This window comes from Fringilla coelebs (assembly GCF_963513975.1).
Source record: "Fringilla coelebs genome assembly, chromosome: 1".
NCBI classification, from domain to species: Eukaryota; Metazoa; Chordata; class Aves; order Passeriformes; family Fringillidae; genus Fringilla; species Fringilla coelebs.
In genome coordinates this window covers 136,053,023-136,076,566 of record NC_140028.1, presented here as the reverse complement: position 1 = coordinate 136,076,566, position 23,544 = coordinate 136,053,023, and the positions used below count along the sequence as shown (strand labels likewise).

Sequence of the window (23,544 nt, the reverse complement as noted above, 5' to 3'; positions counted from 1 at the left end):
GAGAATGAAACTATTTATATTCAGGAAGGAAGGGATCAGATATGGCATCGTCACAAACAGAGGGAGTTCCTGATTGCCTCGAGCAAACATCAGCTCTGACAGGAGCATGTGGGCTCCATGTGGCTGATCTTGGACCATGGTGGCTTTTTGGGCTCTGCATGCATTCCTGGAGACTAAGTCTGGGACAGTTCTTCAAAACCTAGAGAGGTAACCTCATTCCCCTCACAAAATTCAGTGGAAAAATGGGAGAAATTCTCAGCTGAATTCATTTTCCATAGTCTCTGTAGGCAGGTTTTTTTGTGGGAGGGCATGTTCTCATGCCTTGTATATTTTTGTGGAAAATTGCTACAGCAAACTGCTGCTGTGATGGCTCTGCCACAAAGCTAAAATCTGGTCCTTTCATTGGCATACATTTGAGGCAACACAATATATCTAACAATTTCAGACTTAATGAAGGCAGACATCTTTCAGATAAAAAAATTTCACATATATGCAGATTAATAGGATCCTAGATAAATGCTAGCCCTAGTCCACACTTTCATCCTCAGCTTTAGGATGCTTATAATATTAATGTCTTAATTAGAGGAGAGACAGGTGGCAAACCCTATTATTAAGGTCGTCTGACATTTCCCGTAGTCAAGGAAGGCAGCTGCTGAGTCCTGCAGCATTGTCCACCCCAGGAACCAGGTGTGTATTGAGCATGACTAAGCCAAGGAGAAATGGCCATTCCTTCCATGAGTGGCCTTCCAAGGTGGTGACCTACACATGACCACATAAATGCCTAGATGGCAGGATTTTTCATACTATCTCTATCTTCCTCCTGCTCCTTCTTGTCATGCAAAGTTATGTAAATAAAATACAAGTAAATTGCTCGTATTTTTGCAAAGTTATGTAAATAAAACACGAGTAAATTGCTCACAGTGGTGTTCACCTTCCAGGCTAAGCAGTGGCATTATGGTAGGAATGCAGTGTGAGTGATTTCTTGTGGTTTTTTCTTTACTGTCTAAAGGTGCTGATATAAATGTGACATATTTCAGCAAGTTATGAAACACAATTTTTTATAGACTGTACCTCCACAAATAGTTGTAGACAGGCAGACAGACCCAAATAGTAGCTGTGTGCTGGTCTTGTTGGTGCTGCAAGAGAGTGAACTTTTGTTCAGTCACAGTACCAGCCTGTGGTACTGTGTACATTCATTATGCCATGCCAGCCTCTACACCGACTCCACAGCATGAAGAAATTCACAAAAACATGCAAACACTGGAATAACTTTGTATTCAAATCTTTCCTCAAATATCCTTTGCAGTGGTGCTTACCAAAAATTTAACAGCAGCTGAGCTGCTGGTGAGCTGAAATAAGGCTTTATCTTGCTGACCTGTGCAGTTTCCTTGAACCCCCTGGCACTGCAGCCTGTTGTTTCTTGTCTTAGATTGTGCTGTGTTTTTCTCTCTTTGCTTAGTGGCTGACAAAATTTTGTCTGTTAGTGGAGCTCTTGTGTGCTCATAATAACAGTAATAATAAATATGATCATCTGGGCATGAAGACCATGCAATATGATTCTTGTTGTTTACTAAAAGGATCTGTTTTCCAAGAACCCTCATTTCATTTGTTTCAGCAACTGGAAAGTAGGAGTTGAAGGAAGAGAAATGAGATTTAAAGCACTTAACTCATTCCCTGGAGGAATATGATTTATTCATGTCTTTGTCATAGCATGTTTTTGAAATACAATGGTAAATGACTTATACCTGGCTTTTTCACTGGTAACCATTAATACTGCATTTCTCATTTTTGGGATTTCTGACATGCAATTTGAGCCCATCTCTTTTAAATACAGGATATGTGTTCCTAAAGTTAGAGCTATGATTTAAGCCTAAACAGCGCCACGGAATAGTTTAAAAGCTATTGGTTACTCAAAAGTAATAAAATTAATGATTAGTCTTGCTAGGTGAGAGACCCTATATGGAAAATTCAGGTGACTCAATCCTCTAATTCAAATAGCTGCTGTAAAAATGGACAAGCACCTCTAGAACTGTTTTTGAGGTCCATTTTAAAGGACCTCATGTTGCTTTGATGTCCATATTCAAGCTGAGGAAGCAATGTAGTAATTCTCTCTTTGGAGGAAAAAAACTCCAGTAGTGTTCAACATGTGGCTCCAAGCACTGCACGAGGAAGAAACAACCACATTTTGCTGTTTTATCAGGAGGAATGATTTGTCTTTTACACAAACAATAAATTTAGTAAATGGTCCAAATCCAGCATTTCAGCACAGTAGGGTTATGGGTCATTCTGTGCTGCAACAAAACACAGAGGCTGTCCAGCCATGAACATTCACTGTCCTGTGCCACAGGAGAACTCTTAGGACTCTGTTTTTCAATAACTTTTGTTACTGCACTGTTTATTCTAGGCAAGCTGTGAAATGTACAAAATTATATCAAAGATAACTGAGCTATTCTGGGGGGAAAAAAGTCCTTAAAGTGTTACTTGTTGAGTTGTTTAAGACACTTTGAATTCTTTTGTCTGGTAGACTCTTTTAGATTTGTTTAATTAAGAAAAAAATAATTTAAAAAGAGGGATGAAGCCAAGTGAACAACCTCCTTTAAAAAGAAAACAAACTCTAACAGTTAAATACATTACATTGGGTGTGACCCACTATAAACCTACAACTCCCTGACTAGTTTTCATGGTCATGCATGATGAATTTGTCATAGGATATGATGTGAGCAGCATTCCTTGAAAACAGTGCTTTATCATTCAAATGTCAATACCTCTAAATAGCTGGTTAGGGCAAATATTTCCATAATATTGTAAAGTTTATTCTAGTATTGAAGGACAAGAGGAAATTTCTGTTTGCATTTCTTTCAGCTATAAGGACTTTATATTAATAACATGAACCTGAAAAGCAGGAAGGGTATCTTCAGGAGCCAGGAAATTGCAAAGCAAAGCTCGCTGCTCCAGTTTGGCACAGTGAGATTAATAACAAACAAAAATGTAGTTTTGTATTAAAGATGTTTATCATAGACCAAATAAGTCAAAGCCCAGGGTTCTGAAGGTTATAAATATTTGAAAAAATAGGCTAACATCTTGAATGGCAGCTTTTAGCCATTTTCTTGATTTCAAAGTTACTTCAGTTAATTTTCAAAACCTAAGTCAGTCTCACAGACTCAGTACAGGTTAACTGTGACCAAGCTTCCCTTGTACATCTTAAATGCTGCAATTGCTTCAAAGTTAACTTTCTAATTCCTCTAAAATGATGGTAATTCTGCTGAAGTTGAAGTAGACAGGAGCCAGATTCCAGCCTGCAGTGCCACTCTGTCACCTGCTGTAGTACAGGAGTCACAGAGAACAATGTGCATCTCTTCTGCTGCACATCACAGGATGCTCCCTAGCCCTGCTAATGGGGCAGCATATCCTATGGCCTCTCTGTGTTCATTACTGTAGGGGAATGGCTTGAAATCCTGCTTCATGTTCTCCCAGATGTCTGGAACACTATCTGCCAGACATGTTCTGCTGCACTCAGGGTCTCCAGCAGCTACCCTGTGGACTGGGTCACTGCCTCAGGTAATATTCAAGAACTCAAAATTCTGGAATATATTAAAACTGGATATGCAAACAATTTAGAATTATTTCCAACATGCCCTAAAGTACTGTACATATGCTAGACTTTTGCTTTTAATAATCTCTTCAGTAACCATTTTACCCAAAAATGTCTTCCTCTGCCACAATTGGGTGTGGGGATGTGTGTGTGTGTTGTAGCTTACCTTGTAACCACTAAGAAATGCAAGTTTATGCTTGATAAGATTGTTTACAGTTCTGCTGTTCACATAACAGCTGCAGCAACAGGCAGAACGAGAAAAAGAGCTCTTACTTCACCCACTAATTGGCAAGCTTCTACCTGGGTAAGCCATACCTCTTGAAATATTCTGGATTTTCATGCTTTTCTTGTCTAGTTTTGGTGTTTACATATTAGACTGAGTTGTCAAATGTTTGTTATTGCTTCTTGGAAGCAGAACACATAATGCAGTTGTAAAGGTTGCTTAAGGGTAACTCCATAATAATATTTGCCTTGGACTGCTCTCCTGGTATATCCCTGTCCCTAACCTTTTATTTTCAATATTTCTTTACAATAAAGTTGTGAAAGGGTGGGCATGTCCTACTTTTATCAGTAACATGGTAAGAGAGGAATAGTTGTCTAATTGAAATGATAAAGTTGTGTAAAGGCCAAAAGCATAAATATATTTACACAGGATTTATGTATCAGTCTTAACCCTGCTTTGTTTCCCTGTGTGTCACTTCTTTCATCTGGTCCTTTATGGCTCTTGGCTATGTGTCCAGACCTACCCAGTCCTACTTGTTAGTATTATCTACTCTTATTTTCTTTGTTCTTCTCCCCTTTGATAATTTCCCCTGGTTGTATATCTAGAAATGTTTATTCTTTTCCTCCTATTTTTAGTTCATAAATAAACAGCTAAACAAAGACAGTAAGACATTCTTCAGAATGTTTACAGGCTTTTTCATAGTGAAGCCCCAAATATATAATACTTACTAATCATATTTTGGCCCTAAATAAAATAAGTTTTGAAAGTCTACTGTAAATTCATTCATTCTATACCAGTTCATATTGTAAAAGTAAACATTCAGTAAATATTCATTCCTCCATAACAAAATCCTTAGCAGCTTCATGAACCTCATTAATTCTGGTTTCTACTAATTCTGTGAGTTCACAGAACTATGAATTTGTGTTATTTGCAACAAAACTAAACAAAATGTATTACCTTTTGTGCCAATGAAAAAATCTTCCATGGAGAAGAACAGCTTTGTGGGTTGGGCATGTGGCTGCTGACAGTACTATTGAAGTGTACCCCAGCTAAATTTATCTAGGTTTTAATTTCCTTACTCATATTTATCGTTATTAGCAAGACATGACACTTCATTACACTTCTTAAGCGAGCCCTGTAAAATTGCTGGAAGATAAGAACATCAAAACAAAGACAGACACAGTCACTCAATCTTGATGGGAAGAACAAACGTCTCCTGCTTAAGTTTTCCAGCACAATGCTGGAGGAATTTATTTTTTAGTGTCCTGCTCATGTTAATTCTTTTCAAAGCATTAATCCTCTGCCTGTAGTTAGTCAGAACAATCCCTCACATTGCAGTAGTCTGATAAAGAATATGCTTAAAAAATACAGAAAGCTCTGATAATAGTAACCCAAATAGTCTGAAAGGTAGAAGAAAACAGTCCTCATATAGCAGTGGCAGAATTGATTTGAGTTTCCAGCTGTAATCTAAATAGCTTCAGATCCACAGGGTTCAGCACTGTGACATAAATGCAACAGCAGCTTCATTGGCAACTTGGTGGTAACTGATTCTGACTGTGCTAGCTTTAGGGCAAATATGGGCTTTAGGAGGCAATCTTCCAGACATGAAGAGTCTTCAAATCCTGAAAAGTGTGGATATGTATCAGGAGCATTTAACCCAAAGATCAGATGAAACATTAAACTTTCTTTCTCAATAGCTGTATGAAATGTTGACATGGAATGGAAATGCAAATCTACTTAGGGATTTTGTCCATTATGAAAATTTTTATTTGATTTATGTAGGTTTGTACAAGTCTGCATATGCTGTTTATCAGATTCACTACTTATTATTTTACAGCACTGTGAACAGGAACTATTTTTTCTCAGTACACTTGAGTCCTGATATACAGGCACCACTTTGAGGCAGATATATTCTGGAGTGGACTTCTGACACTTTGTAAACCTTGTCTTTTGTTCTTTCAGACATGCTGTCTGTCTGTTGTAGCAATAGTTCTTTAAAGAATAGTTCTTTAATTCATCAAAAACCCCTGGCTTCATATAAGAAATAAAGCATTTATCACAAGATAATCTTCAACTGCTCTAGTACTTCACCAGATTTTAATTAGTGATTTATAGAAGCATTCTTCACACCATATTCCTAAGAATTGTCCTATCAGTTCTAATGTAAGTGCATTAACAGGATGCACCTGAAAACTAGTCCACATTAGAGACCAAACTCCCTGTGTAGAATACCCATAACTGCTCCCTGGATCCATCTGTTGTGACCAGAAGTCACAAGGACCACATTCTAGAATAGCAGAGTTCCAACCTGAAATGTTTCATACTTGGTTGGTGAGAGCCCTCAGGTAGCACTCAGAGTTCTATTTCACTATGCCTAGGTCTCCCCTAAAAACAACTTTCTCTTCCTTTAATATTTTCTAGTATAGGAATGGCAGAATTCTACCAGCTGTGTATTTGACAGGTTGATATTAGAAATTATAACCAACTTTCAATTTTAAGAAAGTGAAAAGCTCTGTTTTTATCCACAGTGGGCAGAGAGGCTTGCTACCATTTTCCACAAAAGACAGGATACAAAAAGGATGGAGCAAGTCCAAATTTGAACTTCTTATATGGGAAAGTAAAGGTGGGCAATGATCAGAGTAAGCCAAGAAAAAACCAAGCTCCTTCTGATCTGTGAGGCAGTGAAAGCAAAATATCAATAATAATTTTAACAGAATTGGAATGGAGTGGCAGAGAGCTGCACTGTTCCTGGTGCCTGATCTGTTTATCTCCAACTGCACAGAGAGCATGGGCAACATGGGCATGGCCTGGGGGCAATAGGAAGACACAGCCTGGCCTGCATGTGCACAGTGATGGGAAGGAGCAGCAACGCCAGAAGACAGTGAGGATGCAAAGTATGATTGCTGAACTGTTGGGAATTTCATTTTTTCTTCCCTGGAGTATAAGAAAATCCAGTTAAAACGGCAGTTTAAACTACACCACCTTAATATTACCCATTAACCCAGGCCAGGCCCCTTGGCCAGCCCTGCCCAAGCCTTTCAATCATTCCGACTGTACCTATACCTGCACAGCTTCCATCCCGCACTGCCCATCCCGCATCCCGCACTGCCCTTCCCGCACCGCCCATCCTGTCTCTCGCACCCTGCATCCCGCACCGTCTGTCCTGGATTCCGCACTGCCTATCCTGCATCCCGCACCACTAATCCTGCATCCTGCTCCCCGCACCGCCCATCCTGTCTGTCGCACCCTGCATCCCGCACCGTCCATCCTGCATCCCTCATCCTACATCCCACACCCCGCACTCTGCCCCTCTCACGGTCCATCCTACACCCCGCACCCGCACCCTGCATCCCGCACCATCCATCCTGCATCCCGCATCCTACATCCCACACCCCGCACTCTGCCCCCCTCACGGTCCATCCTACACCCCGCACCGTCCATCCCGCACCCCGCATCCCGCAGCCCGCAGCGCCGCAGCCGCGCTGGCCCCGCCGCGGCCCCGCCCCGCCGCAGCCCCCCGGGCGGGCGGGCGCGCGCAGGAACATGGCCGGGCAGGGCGGGAGCAGCGCTGGAGGCCGCGGCGTTGTGGTAAATGCGGAGCGCGGCACGGCCCGGCCCGGCCCCTCGCCGGCCGCGGTGCCTCCCCGGTCCCCGGTCCCTTTTCCCGAAGCTCCCCGGCGCTTTGTGGTGAACCCCCGCGCCCTTCCCTTCCCCCGCTTCCTCCGGGCCCCCCGGCCGGCGCTTGGGCCGCGTCCCCTCACCCTGAGCCGGTCCCGCCACGCCCGCCGGCCCCGGCCCCGCTGCGGCTGCCGGAGGGGGACGGGCGTGTTGGGCTGATCCGCGCCTTTGGCTTCCGCCGTGAAAACACGGTCCGGTATCGCGCCGAGCTGTGGCCGTGGCTGTGCTTCCCTAGGCTCCTTGAGTACGGGGGATGAGGATCCTCAGGCATCCCGAGGTGTCTTTCTCCCACCGGCACTCTGGCAGGCCCCTGGGAATCTGCGGGCGCCGTGAAAGAGGGTTGGGCTGCCCGTGTTCTGCTGGGGTGGGAAACAGCCCGAGCCTTGGCAGTGCGTTTGCAGTGCCTGTAGGGATGGATAAATGGCGCAAAAATGAATGAATGTGATCCTTGTTCTGATAGACACCCCAGATTCTCCTGTGAAGCAAATGTCATCACTGCCACCACCTTAGGTATGTTCATATTTTAATGTGGCATTAGGATTTTAACAGAAAGTTCACGGGTCAGCTGCTCAGATCATGGTCCAGGGCCCTCTGTGTCGGCAGTGGTCACACTGTCCACTGCAACATCCCCTGCCTCCCCCTTCTGAAGGACCTGTCCCGTGTGTTCGAGCTCTGTCTGAAAACACCACACATCAACCACGTCTCCTGACACCTGTATAATAAATGACATTCCTTAAGTGGGTCTGTGCACATCATCAAGCAACAGGAGGTTATTGCAAAGAAGGACATGCATGTGCCTGACCATGATCTGCTGCACTGGTTTAATTTTTTCTGCTCAACTCCCCAAGTCCAGTGCAGCATTTTTGAAGTTACAAAAGCTGGACTTTGCTTCATGCTGCTTGGAGCTGAGGACTGAGCTCAGACCTCACCTCTGCTCACTTTGCCAGATGAGAAAACGAGCAACATCATTCTGAAGGTGTTGCAATTGCATGTCTTCAGCTTGTCTCTTAGGCCTCAGGGGAACACTTTTGGATGTTGCCATGTATTTGTATTCCTTTTTGTATCCATTCACATCAACTTTTTAAAGGCTTACTGAAGAATATCTGCTGGGCTATTCAAACATGCAAAGCCTGAACTTTAAAAGTAGGTCTTTCTTTCACTGTAGGAATTTTTTTACTCACAAGTATGCCAATGTATTTAAAATAAATATTTACTTATCCAGTTGAACACTGTTTTCCTTCTGAAACAATATGAATTTTTTCCTTAATATTTTTAAGGGCCTTTTAAATTCTCAAACAGAATAGTCATAAGAATTTACAGTTACTTGAAATTTGTCTTATAGCATAATGCTGTGAATAGCTTTAGGATAAATGAGAATTTCTTAGACTTGTTGAGAAGTGCCTGTTTAAAAGAAAGAAGAATATGAAATAGGCTTATTGTATCAGACAAATAATTAATCTGAAAGTACACGTGAATTTCATCTTATTTGTCAAATGCCAGCAAGCACTTGTAAACTAGAACTTCAATATTGTTGTAGTGTTACAGTGTTTATGTTCTGCTATTCTAGAGAACCAGAAGGATAAATGGGAGAATCAAAACTTTATCCTGATCCTGTTTTATAAAGGACTTACTGTAATCTAAGTAAAAGTTGTTGGTTTGTATGAATTCTAAAGCAGCTTCTATCCATTTAATTTCATCTGCATCACACTGAAACCAGGCAATTTGACAAGAATGCAGAAGTAAGCAGCACTGACAGGGTGGTTTGCTAGTGGTTGTTTGTAACACTTAATGAAATTGTTTCAGTTTGCATGAAAATGCTTTTGAATAGACCGTTCATTGCTAAAAAATGTTTAAAAAGTTTCAGCCCCCCCATGTGAAAAAGTAGATGGGAAAAGTCTTTGCAGGCCTACTGCAGCAGTGTTTCTGGGACAAGATTTGCTCCAATTAAAAACCTTGCCAAGGAGGATATTTATAATCTCCTGTTTCTATGGAAATGAGGAACACAACTAAATAACTTTTTTTCTTTTGTGTAGTTTCAAGGCTTGTGTAAGGCAGGGGGAAAGCTTTCATTGATTCCAGTTATCTCCCAGTTATGCCCTTCGTGGCAAATATTCAGTAGCAGTTGCCAACAAGTAACTTTTTTGATGCAGAAATTTTTGGGTAGAGTTAAGAAAACATGCCAGTCAAGGTGCCTGTAGCTGTCAATAAATATGCAAAAAAAGCCCCCAAGCCACGCAAAATCCACAAGGCAGGACAGTGTTTCAGTACAGCGTGAGGCAGGGCTGTGTCTGAGTTAAAAAAGAGGGGATGTGGAGGAACAGCTTGACATCAAATATGTTATCTTAGCCAAAATTGTGAGAAACCATTTATTGCTCTACAATAAAATAGTAAGCAGAGGTTTCAGTGATGGTCCTTTAAAGACTGTCTGTAGCAAAAATGCTATTAAGACATGTGTAGTGGACACTGAGATGGCTAAGGCCCTGTGGAGGATGTAAGCTTGAAATAAGCATTTGCTGAATCAGTATAGCTAAGCCTGGAGTCCTCACTTAGGTCTTCTGGCCTAGCTTATCTCTGTGACCCTATAGGCTGGTTTTCTCTAACCCTTACAATTGGTCAGCTTTCAATCCCCCCTAACCCTATATAAGCAGCCACCCTGGCCCATTCTGGGGAGAAGAGCTGCCGTCGGAACCCTTCGCGAAGAGTTCCGATGGCAGCTCTTCTACCAAAATGTATATACTGACTCAGCAAATGCTTATCTCAAGCTTGCATCCTCCACGGGGCCTTAGCCATCTCAGTGTCCGCTACAGACATGCACTGCACAATGGCAAGTTTGTCACCATTTCTGCTTGTATGCAAGATTTCTGTAGCCAAGAAAGACAATGTGTGACTTGGGGAATATGATTGTAGGGAAAACCTATTAGGTGTTGCTTTTTATCTTGAACCAGTATTGAAGCAAAGCTTTCTAAAGATTTCAAGGTACCTGGTGAACCTGCAGGTCTTGTCATTCATAAGGAATAGGGAAAATGTTTGTTTTGGAGTTAGTTTAGTTTTTGTGATGGAGACTCTGCATTTCATAGCTTTTTGAAGCCTTCAATCGTTGGCTAATTTTTGACCCTCTTAGTCTCTACCACCATTGTATGTTGTGAGATCTAATCTCTGTATTCTGATACTTAAAAAACCAATGTATATTAAGTCTGTAAAATATTTTTCTGTAAATATATGGAATTACAGACCAGTTTCATAGTGAGGTGAGATGCAAACATTTTGTAATCACTTATCTTTGATGACATCTAAATTAAGAACCTTGCCTTTGGCAAGAAGTACAGTTTTTCACTGATTTGTACAGATATCATCCATGAACCACATAAATTATTCTCTGTATGTGCTGTTTCATCTGTAGAATACTTATCAATTTATTTATCATTTAAGTAATTCTAAACTAGAAATGTACAATTTTAATATAGAATTTTATGACTTTTAATTCCACCATCTGAATCTTCCATTGGAAAATCCCTTCTTACTGGCAATTTTATATTTGCACTTTGAGTTAGAAAATACTTATAAACTTACTTTTGCCCCTAGTTTAGTATTTAATATTTCCTTTGTCTGTCTAGTAGTTTGTAATTTCAGGTGACATTTCCCACATTCCGTGGGTGTAAAACTGTAGCATTTGATTTCTGAGTTATACGAAGATGCAAAATAATTAATGGGAAAAGCAAAATAGTAAATTGTAACTGGAAGAAAGTACGACACACGAGGAGTTCATCCAACAGAGTGTACTGGAGTGCTGATTCTGTATCACTTAGATAATGTCAAACACCATGAAGTTTTCTTGACAGTACTGTTTGATATTCAGATTTCAGACAATTGGCCTGGATACAGCCTGGATTTGTTCACTTATCCTCAGCACTACTATGGTGACCTGGAATATGTGCTCATTCCTCACGGCATTATTGTTGACAGGTATGTGTAGCTTGAATGTTACTAAATAAATTGTTTGGTCAGTAGTATTATTCTTTTTCATAAAGGCTGTCATCCATATACAGTGTGTATATGATCTTTGTCCTAAAATATTATAAGTTAAAACTTGGATATTTTTATTTGGAAATTTACATGAGTACATTTTTGTCTGTGCTGGAGTTCCTATACTTTTAACATACAAAGTGGTCTTTTGAATTCCTGGAAATTTCACCTGCAAACAATCTGAGGAACAATATAAAAAATGAAAATTCATCAAAGAAATGTTTCTTAGTAAGAGGTTTTCCCCCTTCTCAGACTTGGTAAAAGATGATAAAATACTGTTTTATTAATCTTCAGTAAAGTAAGTGATCCTCATTCTTACAACACTAAAAGGAATTATGTGTTTCAGATCAAGTGAGATGATCTAATATTTCTAATATCTTCTATTTCTCATATAACAAAATATACTAATTATTGCTACATGGAATTTACTACAGCATTAAAAATAAAAGATGTGGAAATTAACCAACAGCTGTTTCTTATACTTATCTTCAGTCTAGAGCTTATTCTTCTCTGCGCTATGCACAGAGAAGAAGTTTCATTGAAGTTCAATCAATCTACTTATGTAGGGGCAAATTGATTTTTGTATTATAGTTGGTAGAGAAAGAATAAAACCAACCAAACCTGAAAAATGTAAAAAAATATGGGAGTTAAATGATAGGATTATTTAATAAATTGCATCCTGTTGACAAGTCCATTCTCATTGAAACTACTGATCTAATTCAGAGAGCTATCAAAGAATTTTCCAGTGTGTTTCCAGGATATAATGCACTAAACTGTTTTTCCTCAAAACATCAAACAACATTGTTAAGTTTTCTGTTGATATTCATTACATCTAGAAATGACCCAGTACCCTATTGGGGGTCTAGAAATGCTATCTTTAAAGTTAATATTTATTACTTACATTTATTATTAAGATTAATATTTATTCTTTTTATATTGAGAATGTATGTAGCATTGCATGGCAGAGAAAGGTGTATCTTTTGTTTCCAATCATCTGCCATATTGTGTTTGCCATGCAGAATTGTCAGAGAGGATAGGTTTGGTTGGGAACCCCACAGTTCTGGGCTCACTGGAGCATTCGCTCGATTATTTGCCTGGGTGTGACCTTGAATAAGTCACTGAAGCTCTTTGCACTCTTCATTTCTGCTGTATAAAGCAGTGAGCTGTACAGAATAGTGATAATATATACTCTTTATAAGCTTTTCACTGATTCTCTATTTCTTTCTAGTTTTTATGTATATTTTTATTAAAACTGTAAGGGTAGCATCTTCCAAAGCCAATCAGCATGAAAGTTTCAAATATTCTTCTCTATCTTTCACTTAATTTGTTGCTCTTGTGCAGTAACTAACATAACAAGTTAGGGGTTTGTACAGGTATATTTTATAGTGAAAATTCCTGTGAGGTAAAATGGAAGGCTAGTTCACATTCTTTTCTCTCAAATCTCTGAGATATTTATGAGCCCAAAATATGCTGAGGTGTGTAGATCCTGTTTGTATAGCTGGGGAATTTATGCATTTAAGGTTAACTTAAATGGTTAGTTAAATTTAGTTTAACTTAAATTTATGCATCTAAGGTTAAATTAGATTCAAGTGCTTTGCATCTTGCATCCATCACTCTGTCTGTTTGGATCTGCCGTGTGAGAGCTGGATGCAAACCCAGTCAAGCATTGGAATGGACTGTCCTGGAAGGTGGTAGAGTCACCATTCCTGGAGGTGTTCAAGAAATGACTGGACATGGCATTTACTGTTATGATCTAGCTGACATTGTGGTGATCAGTCAAAGGGTTGGGCTTGATGATCTTGAAGGTCTTTTCCAACCTAAATCACTCTGTGATTCAGTGAAGTCAGGCTTCTTAAGCAATGCCACTCAAGCTTTGTACTCAGCATAGTGTTTGTAAAGCATACCGTGAACTTTGAGCATCTGCAGCTAAAGTTATTTTATCTCTATTTTTTTTTTGCCCAGGACAGAACGACTGGCAAAAGATATTATGCAAGACATTGGAGACAATGATATTGTGGTTCTCTGTGTCCTCAAAGGTGGCTACAAGTTCTGTGCTGATCTTGTGGAGCACATTAAAAATCTCAGCAGAAATTCAGAAAGGTTCATCTCCATGAAAGTTGATTTTGTTAGACTGAAAAGTTACCACGTAAGTCAACAACTGATTTATGTAGATTCTGGTTGAATGGCATAATAAACAGTTGATTTTTGCATGTGAGATCTCCACCTCCAATTATAAGAAAAACTATGTGAAAAATATTTTTGTTTGAAAAACCTGTGAGGTTTTTTTTTAATCTGTAGATAGTATGAATGAGAATATTGTTTTATTTATCCTGTCTTTTACTTCTGGACAGAGAAGTATTCAAATTTCATTCATGTAAAATGTCAGCATTTGCTTGTTCTCAAAATCCTCAGCAGTTCTGTCAAGTTAATTTCCACCCCCACATAGTTTGGCATAACTGCAAGGTAGTAAATCTATGTCTTCTTCTAAATGTTTAATGCTAAGTAAATGAAATGCTTTCATCTTCATAGCATGCAGTTTACAGCATGCAGTTTATAGCAGCAAAATATACCACCAGATGATGATAGTGTTCTACAAGAAAAAGCAACAAGCCATTCAATCAAATCCAGTGTTGAAGTAATCATCAAGCCCTCCTGTTATCTTCAGAGGAAATTATGCAATAATAATTCATCTGTGTTACTGAGGATATGATAGTGAGATGACCAGCATTTTTTAGAATCTCTAACTACAATTTCTTATTGTAGAAGTTATAAATTTATATTCTATTTTGCAATGTATGCTTCGTAGTGAGGCAGCATTTCTATAAGTAAGTTGTTGTAGAAGTGTCTGAGGAAGTACACTAAATAAATAGAGTGATAATAAGGTGTCTTGCAGAAATGCAACTTGTTATGTCCAGTAGTTCCCACAATAACACTATATCCTTTCCATAGTTTTTTGGCTGGCATTTTCTTCTGACCCCAGTGACTATAAAATTTTCCTAGCTTTCACAGATCTGGTCTGACTTTTTTTCAATGTGGAAAAAAACATGAATGAGAACCTTTTATAGCAATTTGGTTAGGATTTGGTCCTAGGACTTCTGCTGCAAGAATTAGTTCTATGAAGCACATGTGAAATATTAATATATTTTCTAGGTATTCAGCAGCATTACAGAAGTAATTAATAAATTATAATGTTACAGAATATCTCACATAATGGCACATGGAAATTTTATTCAATTTTTTTTGCGTAGTTATAATAGCACTTCAGTAACACTGCTGAACAAATAGAGGAATTACTTAAATTGGGTTTTGTTTTGCAGCTGGCATGTAGGTAATGCACATGCTTTTCCTACAGAGTTATCTCTTATCTAGTATGAAGATATCCTAGTTCTAAAATTTTTTTCCTTGGGGTCAAATCCTATTAACCATACTAACCCATAACTAATGAGCAGCAGGAGATGTGTACTGAAAAAGTGTGTAAATTTTCACCTCTTTAGCTTAGGAAATAATGTAAAAGCATGTTATATCAAGCTGAAACATCACTAAGAATTTTATTATGCAAAGGGGCAATTACCGATACTAAGTCTTAGATAATCTTAGCATTTAGTGGCTGTGCATATTTTGGGTCCTATCCTCATGCTGTATCAGAAAGGTAGCACCTTCCCAAGAACTAGTGCCTCCATCTGCATTTTTGAAAATATATTCTTTTTTCTTGTATGTACTTCCAAACAGGTGTCATGTATTTAGAGGATGAAGCTGTCCTTGATTTAGTGCTTGGATCAGTGCTTGATACCTGTCTGGTCTGAGAAGCTGAAGGACACTGCAGTAGAAATTTGAAATTACATTAATATTGGTAGATGCAGTCCATGAGATATGCATAAACGTAATGCTGGCTAAAGCACCAGTATCCTTTGCATCTTGAGTTACTGTTGTGTCCTGTGCAATTGCAGGTTTTGGAGAATGTCCCCTTGTCAGCATAACTGGGCTCAGATCACTGAAGGAACTCGCTGTACCTAGTCTGACTGACTCTTTATCCCAGCCTTACACAAAACTCCCAAATCTCCATTCTGTAATAACATGTCTTTCTCAGTGTTTTACACTTTAATCAGAGGCAACAATTACAGCGTTAGAGATAAGACTCGACTTAAAATCTTGGAGCATCACCAAGATGCACTTTGTTCTCTTCTGTGTTTTCTGTTCCACTTTCTAGTAAGACTTATTATTGCCCTCTCTTTTTATCCCTTTTTCATTTTACAGACGCTGTTCTTCTCACATTATTTATCCTGATTCCTTTTACTAACTGTTCTCTCTTTCTCTCCTGAAGGGAGTCCTGCTGCTCTCAATATGCTTCCTTCAGACATGTCTCCCTTTCCCCCTCCAGCTGTTTAAATCCAGCAACTAATTTCAGCTCAAACTCATGGGATTTTTGTATTGTCTCATTCCAGCTTCAATATTGAAAGGTTAGTTGATTTTTAGGGGCTGTAATTCAAAGTGGAATTTCTTGGTTTAACAAGAAAGGATAGCAAAAATGGGCTGTAATTGTGACCCAGAGTCAGATCTTGGCACCAGTGAAAGTACCCCTTAATTACCAGGTATCAGTGGAAATGCTGTACTTTGCTGTTTGGCATACAGACACAATTACAGGAAAAGGAGATTGCAAATAGGACCAGTTTTATATGGCTCTTTGTTTTTCAAACCTGTCATGATGTTACAGAATTTAGACTTCAGAATTTATACTTAATTAATATGTTAGGATTTGCTTTCATATTAAGTAGCTGAAAGCTGGGCATGAATCTTCTTTTTAAGATTTCTTCCTGCAAATGAATTGATTAAAAAAAAAAGCATAGTACATTTAGATTTTCTGGATATTAATGAGATGAGTGGCAACTTGTACTGCCATAATCAGGATGGTTTTATCTGGTTTGCAAAATATTGTCATATGTGTCTGAATATTTTTACGTTTTTGTGAGAAACTTTCCTGTATTTTACAAGGAGCAGATTAAAAGAAACCACCAAGATAACAGTTGGAAAATATGATTTCAGGAGTAAACAGATAGGAAGCATCACGTGGAGTTAAGGATAAAAATCGGGAAGTAGATGGAGAGGAAAACCAAATCAATTTTCGAGATGGAAATCTGACTGAAAAACAGCAGCTCTGAGTTTTAAGAGGCAGAGAAGAGAAAACATACACATTTTTGAGTGAATTCAAGAGTAGCAAGGCAAGAAGTATAGTGGGTAGAGCAAGACGCACTACAATAGTCCTCATGAGAAATATGATGAATATATAGAGAGATGCATGCCAGGTTTTGGGGGAAAACGCTGTATTCTGGCAACACTGATATGAGAACTGACAGAATTTAGCAGCTTTTTAGATATTAGGTTCTAAGATATTGGATTTTAATATAAGTCAGGAACAGTGGACTTGACTGCAGAGATTTTTGAATTTAAAACTAGATGAATAAAATTTACTAGACTCAATTTTTACCATGCTGATTTTTTTCCCAAGTGATTGCTCCTCCACAGGGAATTGGAATTCTGAAGTGGGAAACGGGTGAGGGTTTCAGTTTGGAAGGAGAATTCAAAATTATATTCAGAAGCATGGTATGTTGATGTCAAAGATGAAAAGTAGTTGTGGAAGAAGTTGAGTTGGGGAGTGTCATCTAAGGAGAATGTAGCAGGAGAGATGGTGGACCCAGCAATTCCAGAATACATTTGTGATATTGATAACTTCAGGAGATCAAAGAACTGATTAGGAAGAATCCAGAGGGAAGTAAAACAGAGAAATTATTAAGATACTTTACTAGTGTGTTCTGAATTAAATGATAGGACTAGACAAGAAAGAATGTTTGAGGATGAACCAAAAGAGAGAATGAACAAAAAAATAGAAGGATGTGGATGTCATGAAGAGAAGGGCTGAATAGGATATGTTTAACTAAAAACACCCACTATAAGAAGTGTAGCAGAAGAGTAGACTGTTCACAAACAATAATTAGAGCTTCTCTTTGTTAAGTGTGGGAGAGACAATTTAGGACAAGCTGAAAAGGTAAAGGTTGAATTACAGCTTCAGAGAGAAGAGGATGTTCTGGTTTAGCAAGTCTAATCCTCAACCAGGAGATGCAGTAGTATCACCTAATCCTGTTCCATGGCTATGCCAAATGGGACCTTTAAGTTAAACCTTAATTTTTAAATAGAATTGAAAAAATTTAGAAGTAGAGGAAGTATGCAGACTTTCTTGAGAAGTTCTCAGCAGTCTCTCAGAAGAGAAGGTAAATGAATGTGAATTAAGACTTCTTTAGTGGATAGATGATGAAAGCTAAAAAGAGAAGGAATCATAGTAAGAGTCATTGTTGAAACTGGTGGTAGGGACTGATGGAAGAGAGGAGAAACACCACACACTTTTATTAGGCAGACCAGTGTGCTTTCTACATGTATTGCTACCTGTTCTTGTAAAATATTTAGTATTCCCATATGGTTATCCACAGATATCTATCTAATTCACTTAATTACTATATTTTATAGAATAGATATGATGGTACAGCTCACATCTTGGGGAAGGACAAGGGAATCTTGGAGGCATAACCTTTTTTCACTGAAAACCATGGAGAGGTAAACTAGGAATGAGATTGTTACTTTTCCTTAAGTCTTTGTGATTTGTTTGGTTATATGTGTGGACTAAAGTGGCAGAAGAGCAGCCATCTCTGTTATTTTGAAATTACATTTTTATAACAAATTCTGTTGTTTTGAATAACTTTGGGACCCCACCTGGAGCACTGCATCCAGCTCTGGAATCCTCTGTTCAGCAAAGACAAGGATCTGTTGGAGGGGTTGTGGAGGAGGCTACATACATGGTCACAGGTCTGGAGCACCTCTCCTAGGAAGACAGGCTGATTCCATTGGGCTGTTCAGCCTGGAGAAAAGAAGGCTTTGGGGAGACCTTAGGGCAGATGGCCAGTATCTGAAAGGGGCTTACAAGAAAGGTGAAGAGAGATGTTTACAAGTCTCTCTTGTATGGGAGAAATGCCTTTAAATTGAAAGAGAGTAGGTTTAGACTAGATAGAAGGGAGAATTTTTTTTTTTGTTACGAAGTTGGTGAGGCACTGGAACATGTTGCCCAGAGATGTGTTTGATGCTCCAAATATGAATGAACTTCAGAGGAAACTTTCAGAGGATTTGGTCAATTCATGTAATTCTTTCAAATGAGTACATTATTTGTGGTTTCCAGAACATAACTAATAAAAAAATGTAAAAATGTGACTGCTGAATTGTAATCCATGTACAATGGTTACATTGAATTCGGTTCACAAACATATTCATTGATAGGATCTGTTTCCTCTTCAGCCTCCAGTTGTTTGAAACATATTTACAATTGTTGGTTATTAGTCTTGGCATAAACAGGACTATTAGTGCTGCAAGAATCTGAAAACAAGCAACAAAACAAGCATTGTTTAGTAGAAATCTGAATGTTTTTGCTATATGAAGCCATCTCAGTAAATAGTTTTGCTAAATCTCTCTACTGTAGGAGTGAAGAAACAGAGGGATTTTATAATGAGTAAGTTGAAAGGTTGGTAAATGCAGTAAAAGAATTTCTTTTTCTTCCATGCACCTTTCCTTCTCATACACCAAATGAGTGCACTTAATTCCTAAAAGACTCGACAAAATGAAGCATCAGACTATAATCAGAGTGGTATAAAATGTACAGTCCTACTTTTCATAATAACCTATTCTTATTCAGTATAATTTTACTGTATGTAACTTGGCTTTTTTAAGATCACTATGAACTTTGCATTTAAAAATAATATGTTGAAATCCTGACGCTGAAAAAGCAGGTAGCATCAAAATGCTGTTATTAATTTAACAACACAGAAGAAACAACTGTCTTGCTTGCATTTAGTGATTCATGTCTATACCCAGACTCTACACCGGTGTTACAATGATTGTTTATCTCCATTGCTGTGTCACACAGGAGAACACAACTTATGATCTCCTGGGAAAAATATACATGCTGAGATGAAAGAGAATTCATATTAGTTTTTGTACTTACAAGTTTTCTTTTGGGCAGGTTGTGAGTTCCCTTTATTTTGCTTCATGTACGCAGTTTAGCTGATGACTGCATCATCATATTGATGCTGAGTAGCCATGGAAGAATTACAAATTGGAGCCTACCTGATAGAATGTGTTCCTGTCAGCTTCCTGTCAGTGGTTTATTTAATTTGGAGAGAGGTTGTGTGTGTACTAGACATAAAAAAACTAAAATATACTCTTAACCTTTTTCAGGTGCATGTTTTGCAGTCACCACTGCAGTGAGCAACTCTACAGAGAATTTTGCAGCATGACATAGTTTTAGATGCTAATGGGCATCAGGAACATGACATAGTTTAGTCCACAGAAGCTACCAGTGTCAAGGTTGTTGCTGTTCTGAGAGATATATTCTGTTGATTGTAGATGGTGTTGTCAGAGAGATGTCTTATGGGCAAGCTAATGATGAGAGATTTGGGAAATCTGCTCTTTGAATTGCCAAAGGGGTTTCATCTCTGTGCACCTTCTTTGTCTATGAATGGATAAAATAGCATTTACATTCTGAAGCAGTAGTATCTTTTTGAGTTCCATGAGATGTTCAGACCTGCTAAAACAAGTAGGTAAAAGGTCTTTTAGTGCCCCAAGCCAAAGACAGTCCCAAATCTTAAGCAGGCATTGGTGCTCTCCCTGTATCTCTTGTACTTCAGTTATTTTCTGAAATTTAGTAAGACCTGAGATGGTTAAGAAAGTGATGAACAGTGGAAACAGTTCATATTTTTTGTGAATTGAGTGTTTGGAGATATGACTATTCACAGTTCTCCAAACTGTGTCCAAATGTTCTTTTTTCAAGTGTTAAGACTTGTTTAAAAATAGAATATTCTTCATGAAAGAAACAAAACCCACATCAACATACAGCAGTGTCTTACTGCAAAATATCAGCCTCAGCAACACTCAAACTTTTCAGAGAAATAGCTGAAGATGTGTTTGTAGTGGAAGTCATCCCAAAAGCTTATTCTTGCAGCTAGCCGATGAAATTTTAAAAGAAATTCAGAAAAATGTAATGAGAAGAATGACAGTCTCTTTTGTTAAATTGTGGGTGGTGTTATGAGAGTAGCAGCACAATTCAGGCACTTGGAGAGTAAACTCTCCTGCCAGGTTAATGTGTACATCAGGTACAGCGGCTTGCTGTGAAAACAAGCCCTGGAGAGGGGTCTCTTCTCTGATTGCACCTGCACTGGCTGGAGCAGTGGCTGTCTCCATTCCCCAGGGACTGCAGTGCCCTCCAGGCAGTCACACTGGCCAGCTCAGATGCTCCTGAGGTCTCTAACCTGTTTCAGCCCAGATAACACCACTTATGAGAGAATTTCTATTTGGACCACTTGAGCTTGCTGGATTTGTTCTTAGCGACCCAGATGCACTCATGCCTCTCAGTAGCCCCTGCCAGAGGGAGACTTACAAGAAGCTGGGGACAGCTTGTGGGCAGTAAATTCTTTAGTCAGCACAGTTCTTGCTGGAAAAAGAATTTGCTCATAGTCAAGGGACCTTTACTACCATGTGTGCAAGCCTCAGACTCACTCACTGCTTTACCTGAGAGATGCTCCTCAAAGGTATCAGGAGTGTGGATATTTCAACTCTAGTTATTTTTGTGTACCAGGCTAGTTTTCATATTGTTCTAAGATAAACTGAAGAAGGTCATACTATATGGAATAAAATGTAAACCTAAAAGTCAGGGTCTTGAAACCTCTTAGGTCTGGAGGCAAATGCTCTCCTTTCACTTAAATGGCATCTACAGCTTCTGTGATGTCAGTTGTGAGATATGAGAGCTTTAATTCATTTCTTGCTCAAAGAAAGTCCTTTATTTAAAATAAAACATACAGTTTTATTTTGTGCTTAGGGGCTTGAGATGCTACTTCTAATCCAAGCAGGTGTTAATTTGTGAGCATAGTTCAGGAAAGGACATAGTAAGTCTATCATACAGTCAGTTTATCCAGTTTATCTCTAATGTAAAACTTACTTATAGAGGATGATCTTTGTAACTGTATGCATCAGATAACACACCTACACATCACTTGAATATGTTAGCACCATCTGAAATCTTAGTGATTTTTTTAAAGTATGAGTAAGTGTGTCGGTGACTCACATATGAAAGATTTGGAGGAACCAAACTACTCAGCCAAGAGAGAACTGAGTAGGAAGTGGCCTGATTGCCATGGGGACAGAACTAGAGCAGATGTGGCAGTGAAGGCAGAGTGATACTGAACTGTCCTACAACTTTTCAGAAGTATCAAAGTATTATTTTAAAGCTTTTATGGAGCATATCAAAGCAAGTAACTACATGCTTTTTAAGATACTTTTCATTTTTATCTATCATTTCCAGCTTAAGTATTACCTTCCTTTATACTGATATATGATTTTTAGCTATAGACTTCTTGTTTAAAATTTTTTAAAAAATCATTTATCCTCTATTGTGGGTTGGTACTGTGTTCTTTTGGATTTCAGATGTAATATAAACTCCATAGAGGTATTTTCTAATGTTTTTTGAGAAATTTGTGCCCCCAAGGGTTACATTTTTCTTACAAGCTGTAGTGTTTTCTTTTGAAAAATGTCTTCTAATTTGAAATAAATGTCTTGGATTACAGTATATTGCACATGGTACAGCTACTATGTATAAATGGAGTTTAAGGTCTGAAATTCCTTTTTCTTAAGGTTTTTTTATATGAGTGGGGTTTTTTTTGTGAGCTTAAATCTTTGGTAATTTTAAGCAATCCAGGTTCCTGAAATCTTGCCATTTAAGAGTGTAGATGTTTTTGAAACTGGCCACTTTTAGAATAGATTCAAAGCATCAAGGGATTTTATTAGAGGCATCCAACTGTTCATATTTTCAAAGAATTAGATCCCCTGGATACAGTATTTGTTGTAAAGCAGTGGTTTCTTATAAAGCCTAAAATATTGAAGTTTTAGTAAAATGTTTTGTTTCATATTCTGCCAAAAATATACCAAGCTATACTAAGTTATGGCATTTGCAGCAATACTATATGTCATCCTGCTTCATGGATTTTACAGTGACAGGGAGATAGGATCGTGTGTTAAGATAGGACCAGAACTTAATGGTCACTAATCCTGTTGTAAAAATAAGATCTGATGAGTTTGAAAGGATTGTGACATGTTTATGCATTGGAAAAATATCACATTACTTGGATGATAGCAGTACCATTTAATATGGGAGTTTTTAATATTAAGATCTGAAATGGGGCGAAATTAATTAAAAGAAGCCAGAGGGTTCTAATTTTTCTCAAGGAATTTGATGACTCCCTTTTACTGGCATCTTAAATGCTTTCTTAAAACAGATCATAACATGTGTAGTGTTCATGCAGTGTCACACCCCAGTGGGTCTGTAAGGCATAGACCAAAAGGGTTACTCTAAAGGATGATGGCAATAGCAGAAACTCCTCTGTAATTGCAGTGCTGATCTGTGTGACAGATACAAAATTCTTTTCCCTCCTCATTTGATAGACAGAAGTTAAAATATTTAAATAAAGATGGCATACTATAAAACAACTGTGCAAGAAAATTCACAAAGAATATGTGTGCTGTCAAAAGTTTCCAAGTTGTCATTAGCCAAGGGAGTAAACACAGTAGTATGGAAAAGAGTGCTACTGATTTGTGAGAATCAATGATAAACTAAGCTCCAGATTGCTGGAAGGGACTAAGCATTTGAGGTTTTTATCAGACTCATCTTCTGTGAATTTGCTTACACCTATTTATCTGTTTTCTCAGCCTGTGGCTATTTGACAAAGTTCAAGATTCTTCTTCTGTTTCTGTTTTATCATGAGGTTCTAGGAACTAATGATAGTCAGGGTCAGAAGGTTAGCACTTTCTGGTTATTCTAGAGAAAGCTGTTTTCTCTTGTTCTTGCGGAATCCCCAGGTGGACAGGGTTTTTAGTACAGAGCTACAAACTCTCTGTATGTTTTTTCACAATGTTCATTTACTTTTGATCATTAATTCACAATACA

At 38.5% G+C, this 23,544-nt stretch overlaps 1 protein-coding gene across 1 annotated transcript in view; it reads left to right on the top strand.

Annotated features, from left to right (window-relative positions):
- Positions 1 to 7,357: 7,357 nt before the first annotated feature.
- PRTFDC1 (phosphoribosyl transferase domain containing 1) overlaps positions 7,358 to 23,544 on the top strand; it is a 41,889-nt gene continuing 25,702 nt past the window's right edge. The window contains exons 1-3 of the mRNA XM_084204977.1: positions 7,358 to 7,403; positions 11,350 to 11,456; positions 13,479 to 13,662. Coding sequence (XP_084061103.1) covers positions 7,359 to 7,403; positions 11,350 to 11,456; positions 13,479 to 13,662 — 336 coding nt within the window. The 5' untranslated portion in view covers position 7,358. The remainder of the gene's footprint in view (positions 7,404 to 11,349; positions 11,457 to 13,478; positions 13,663 to 23,544) is intronic.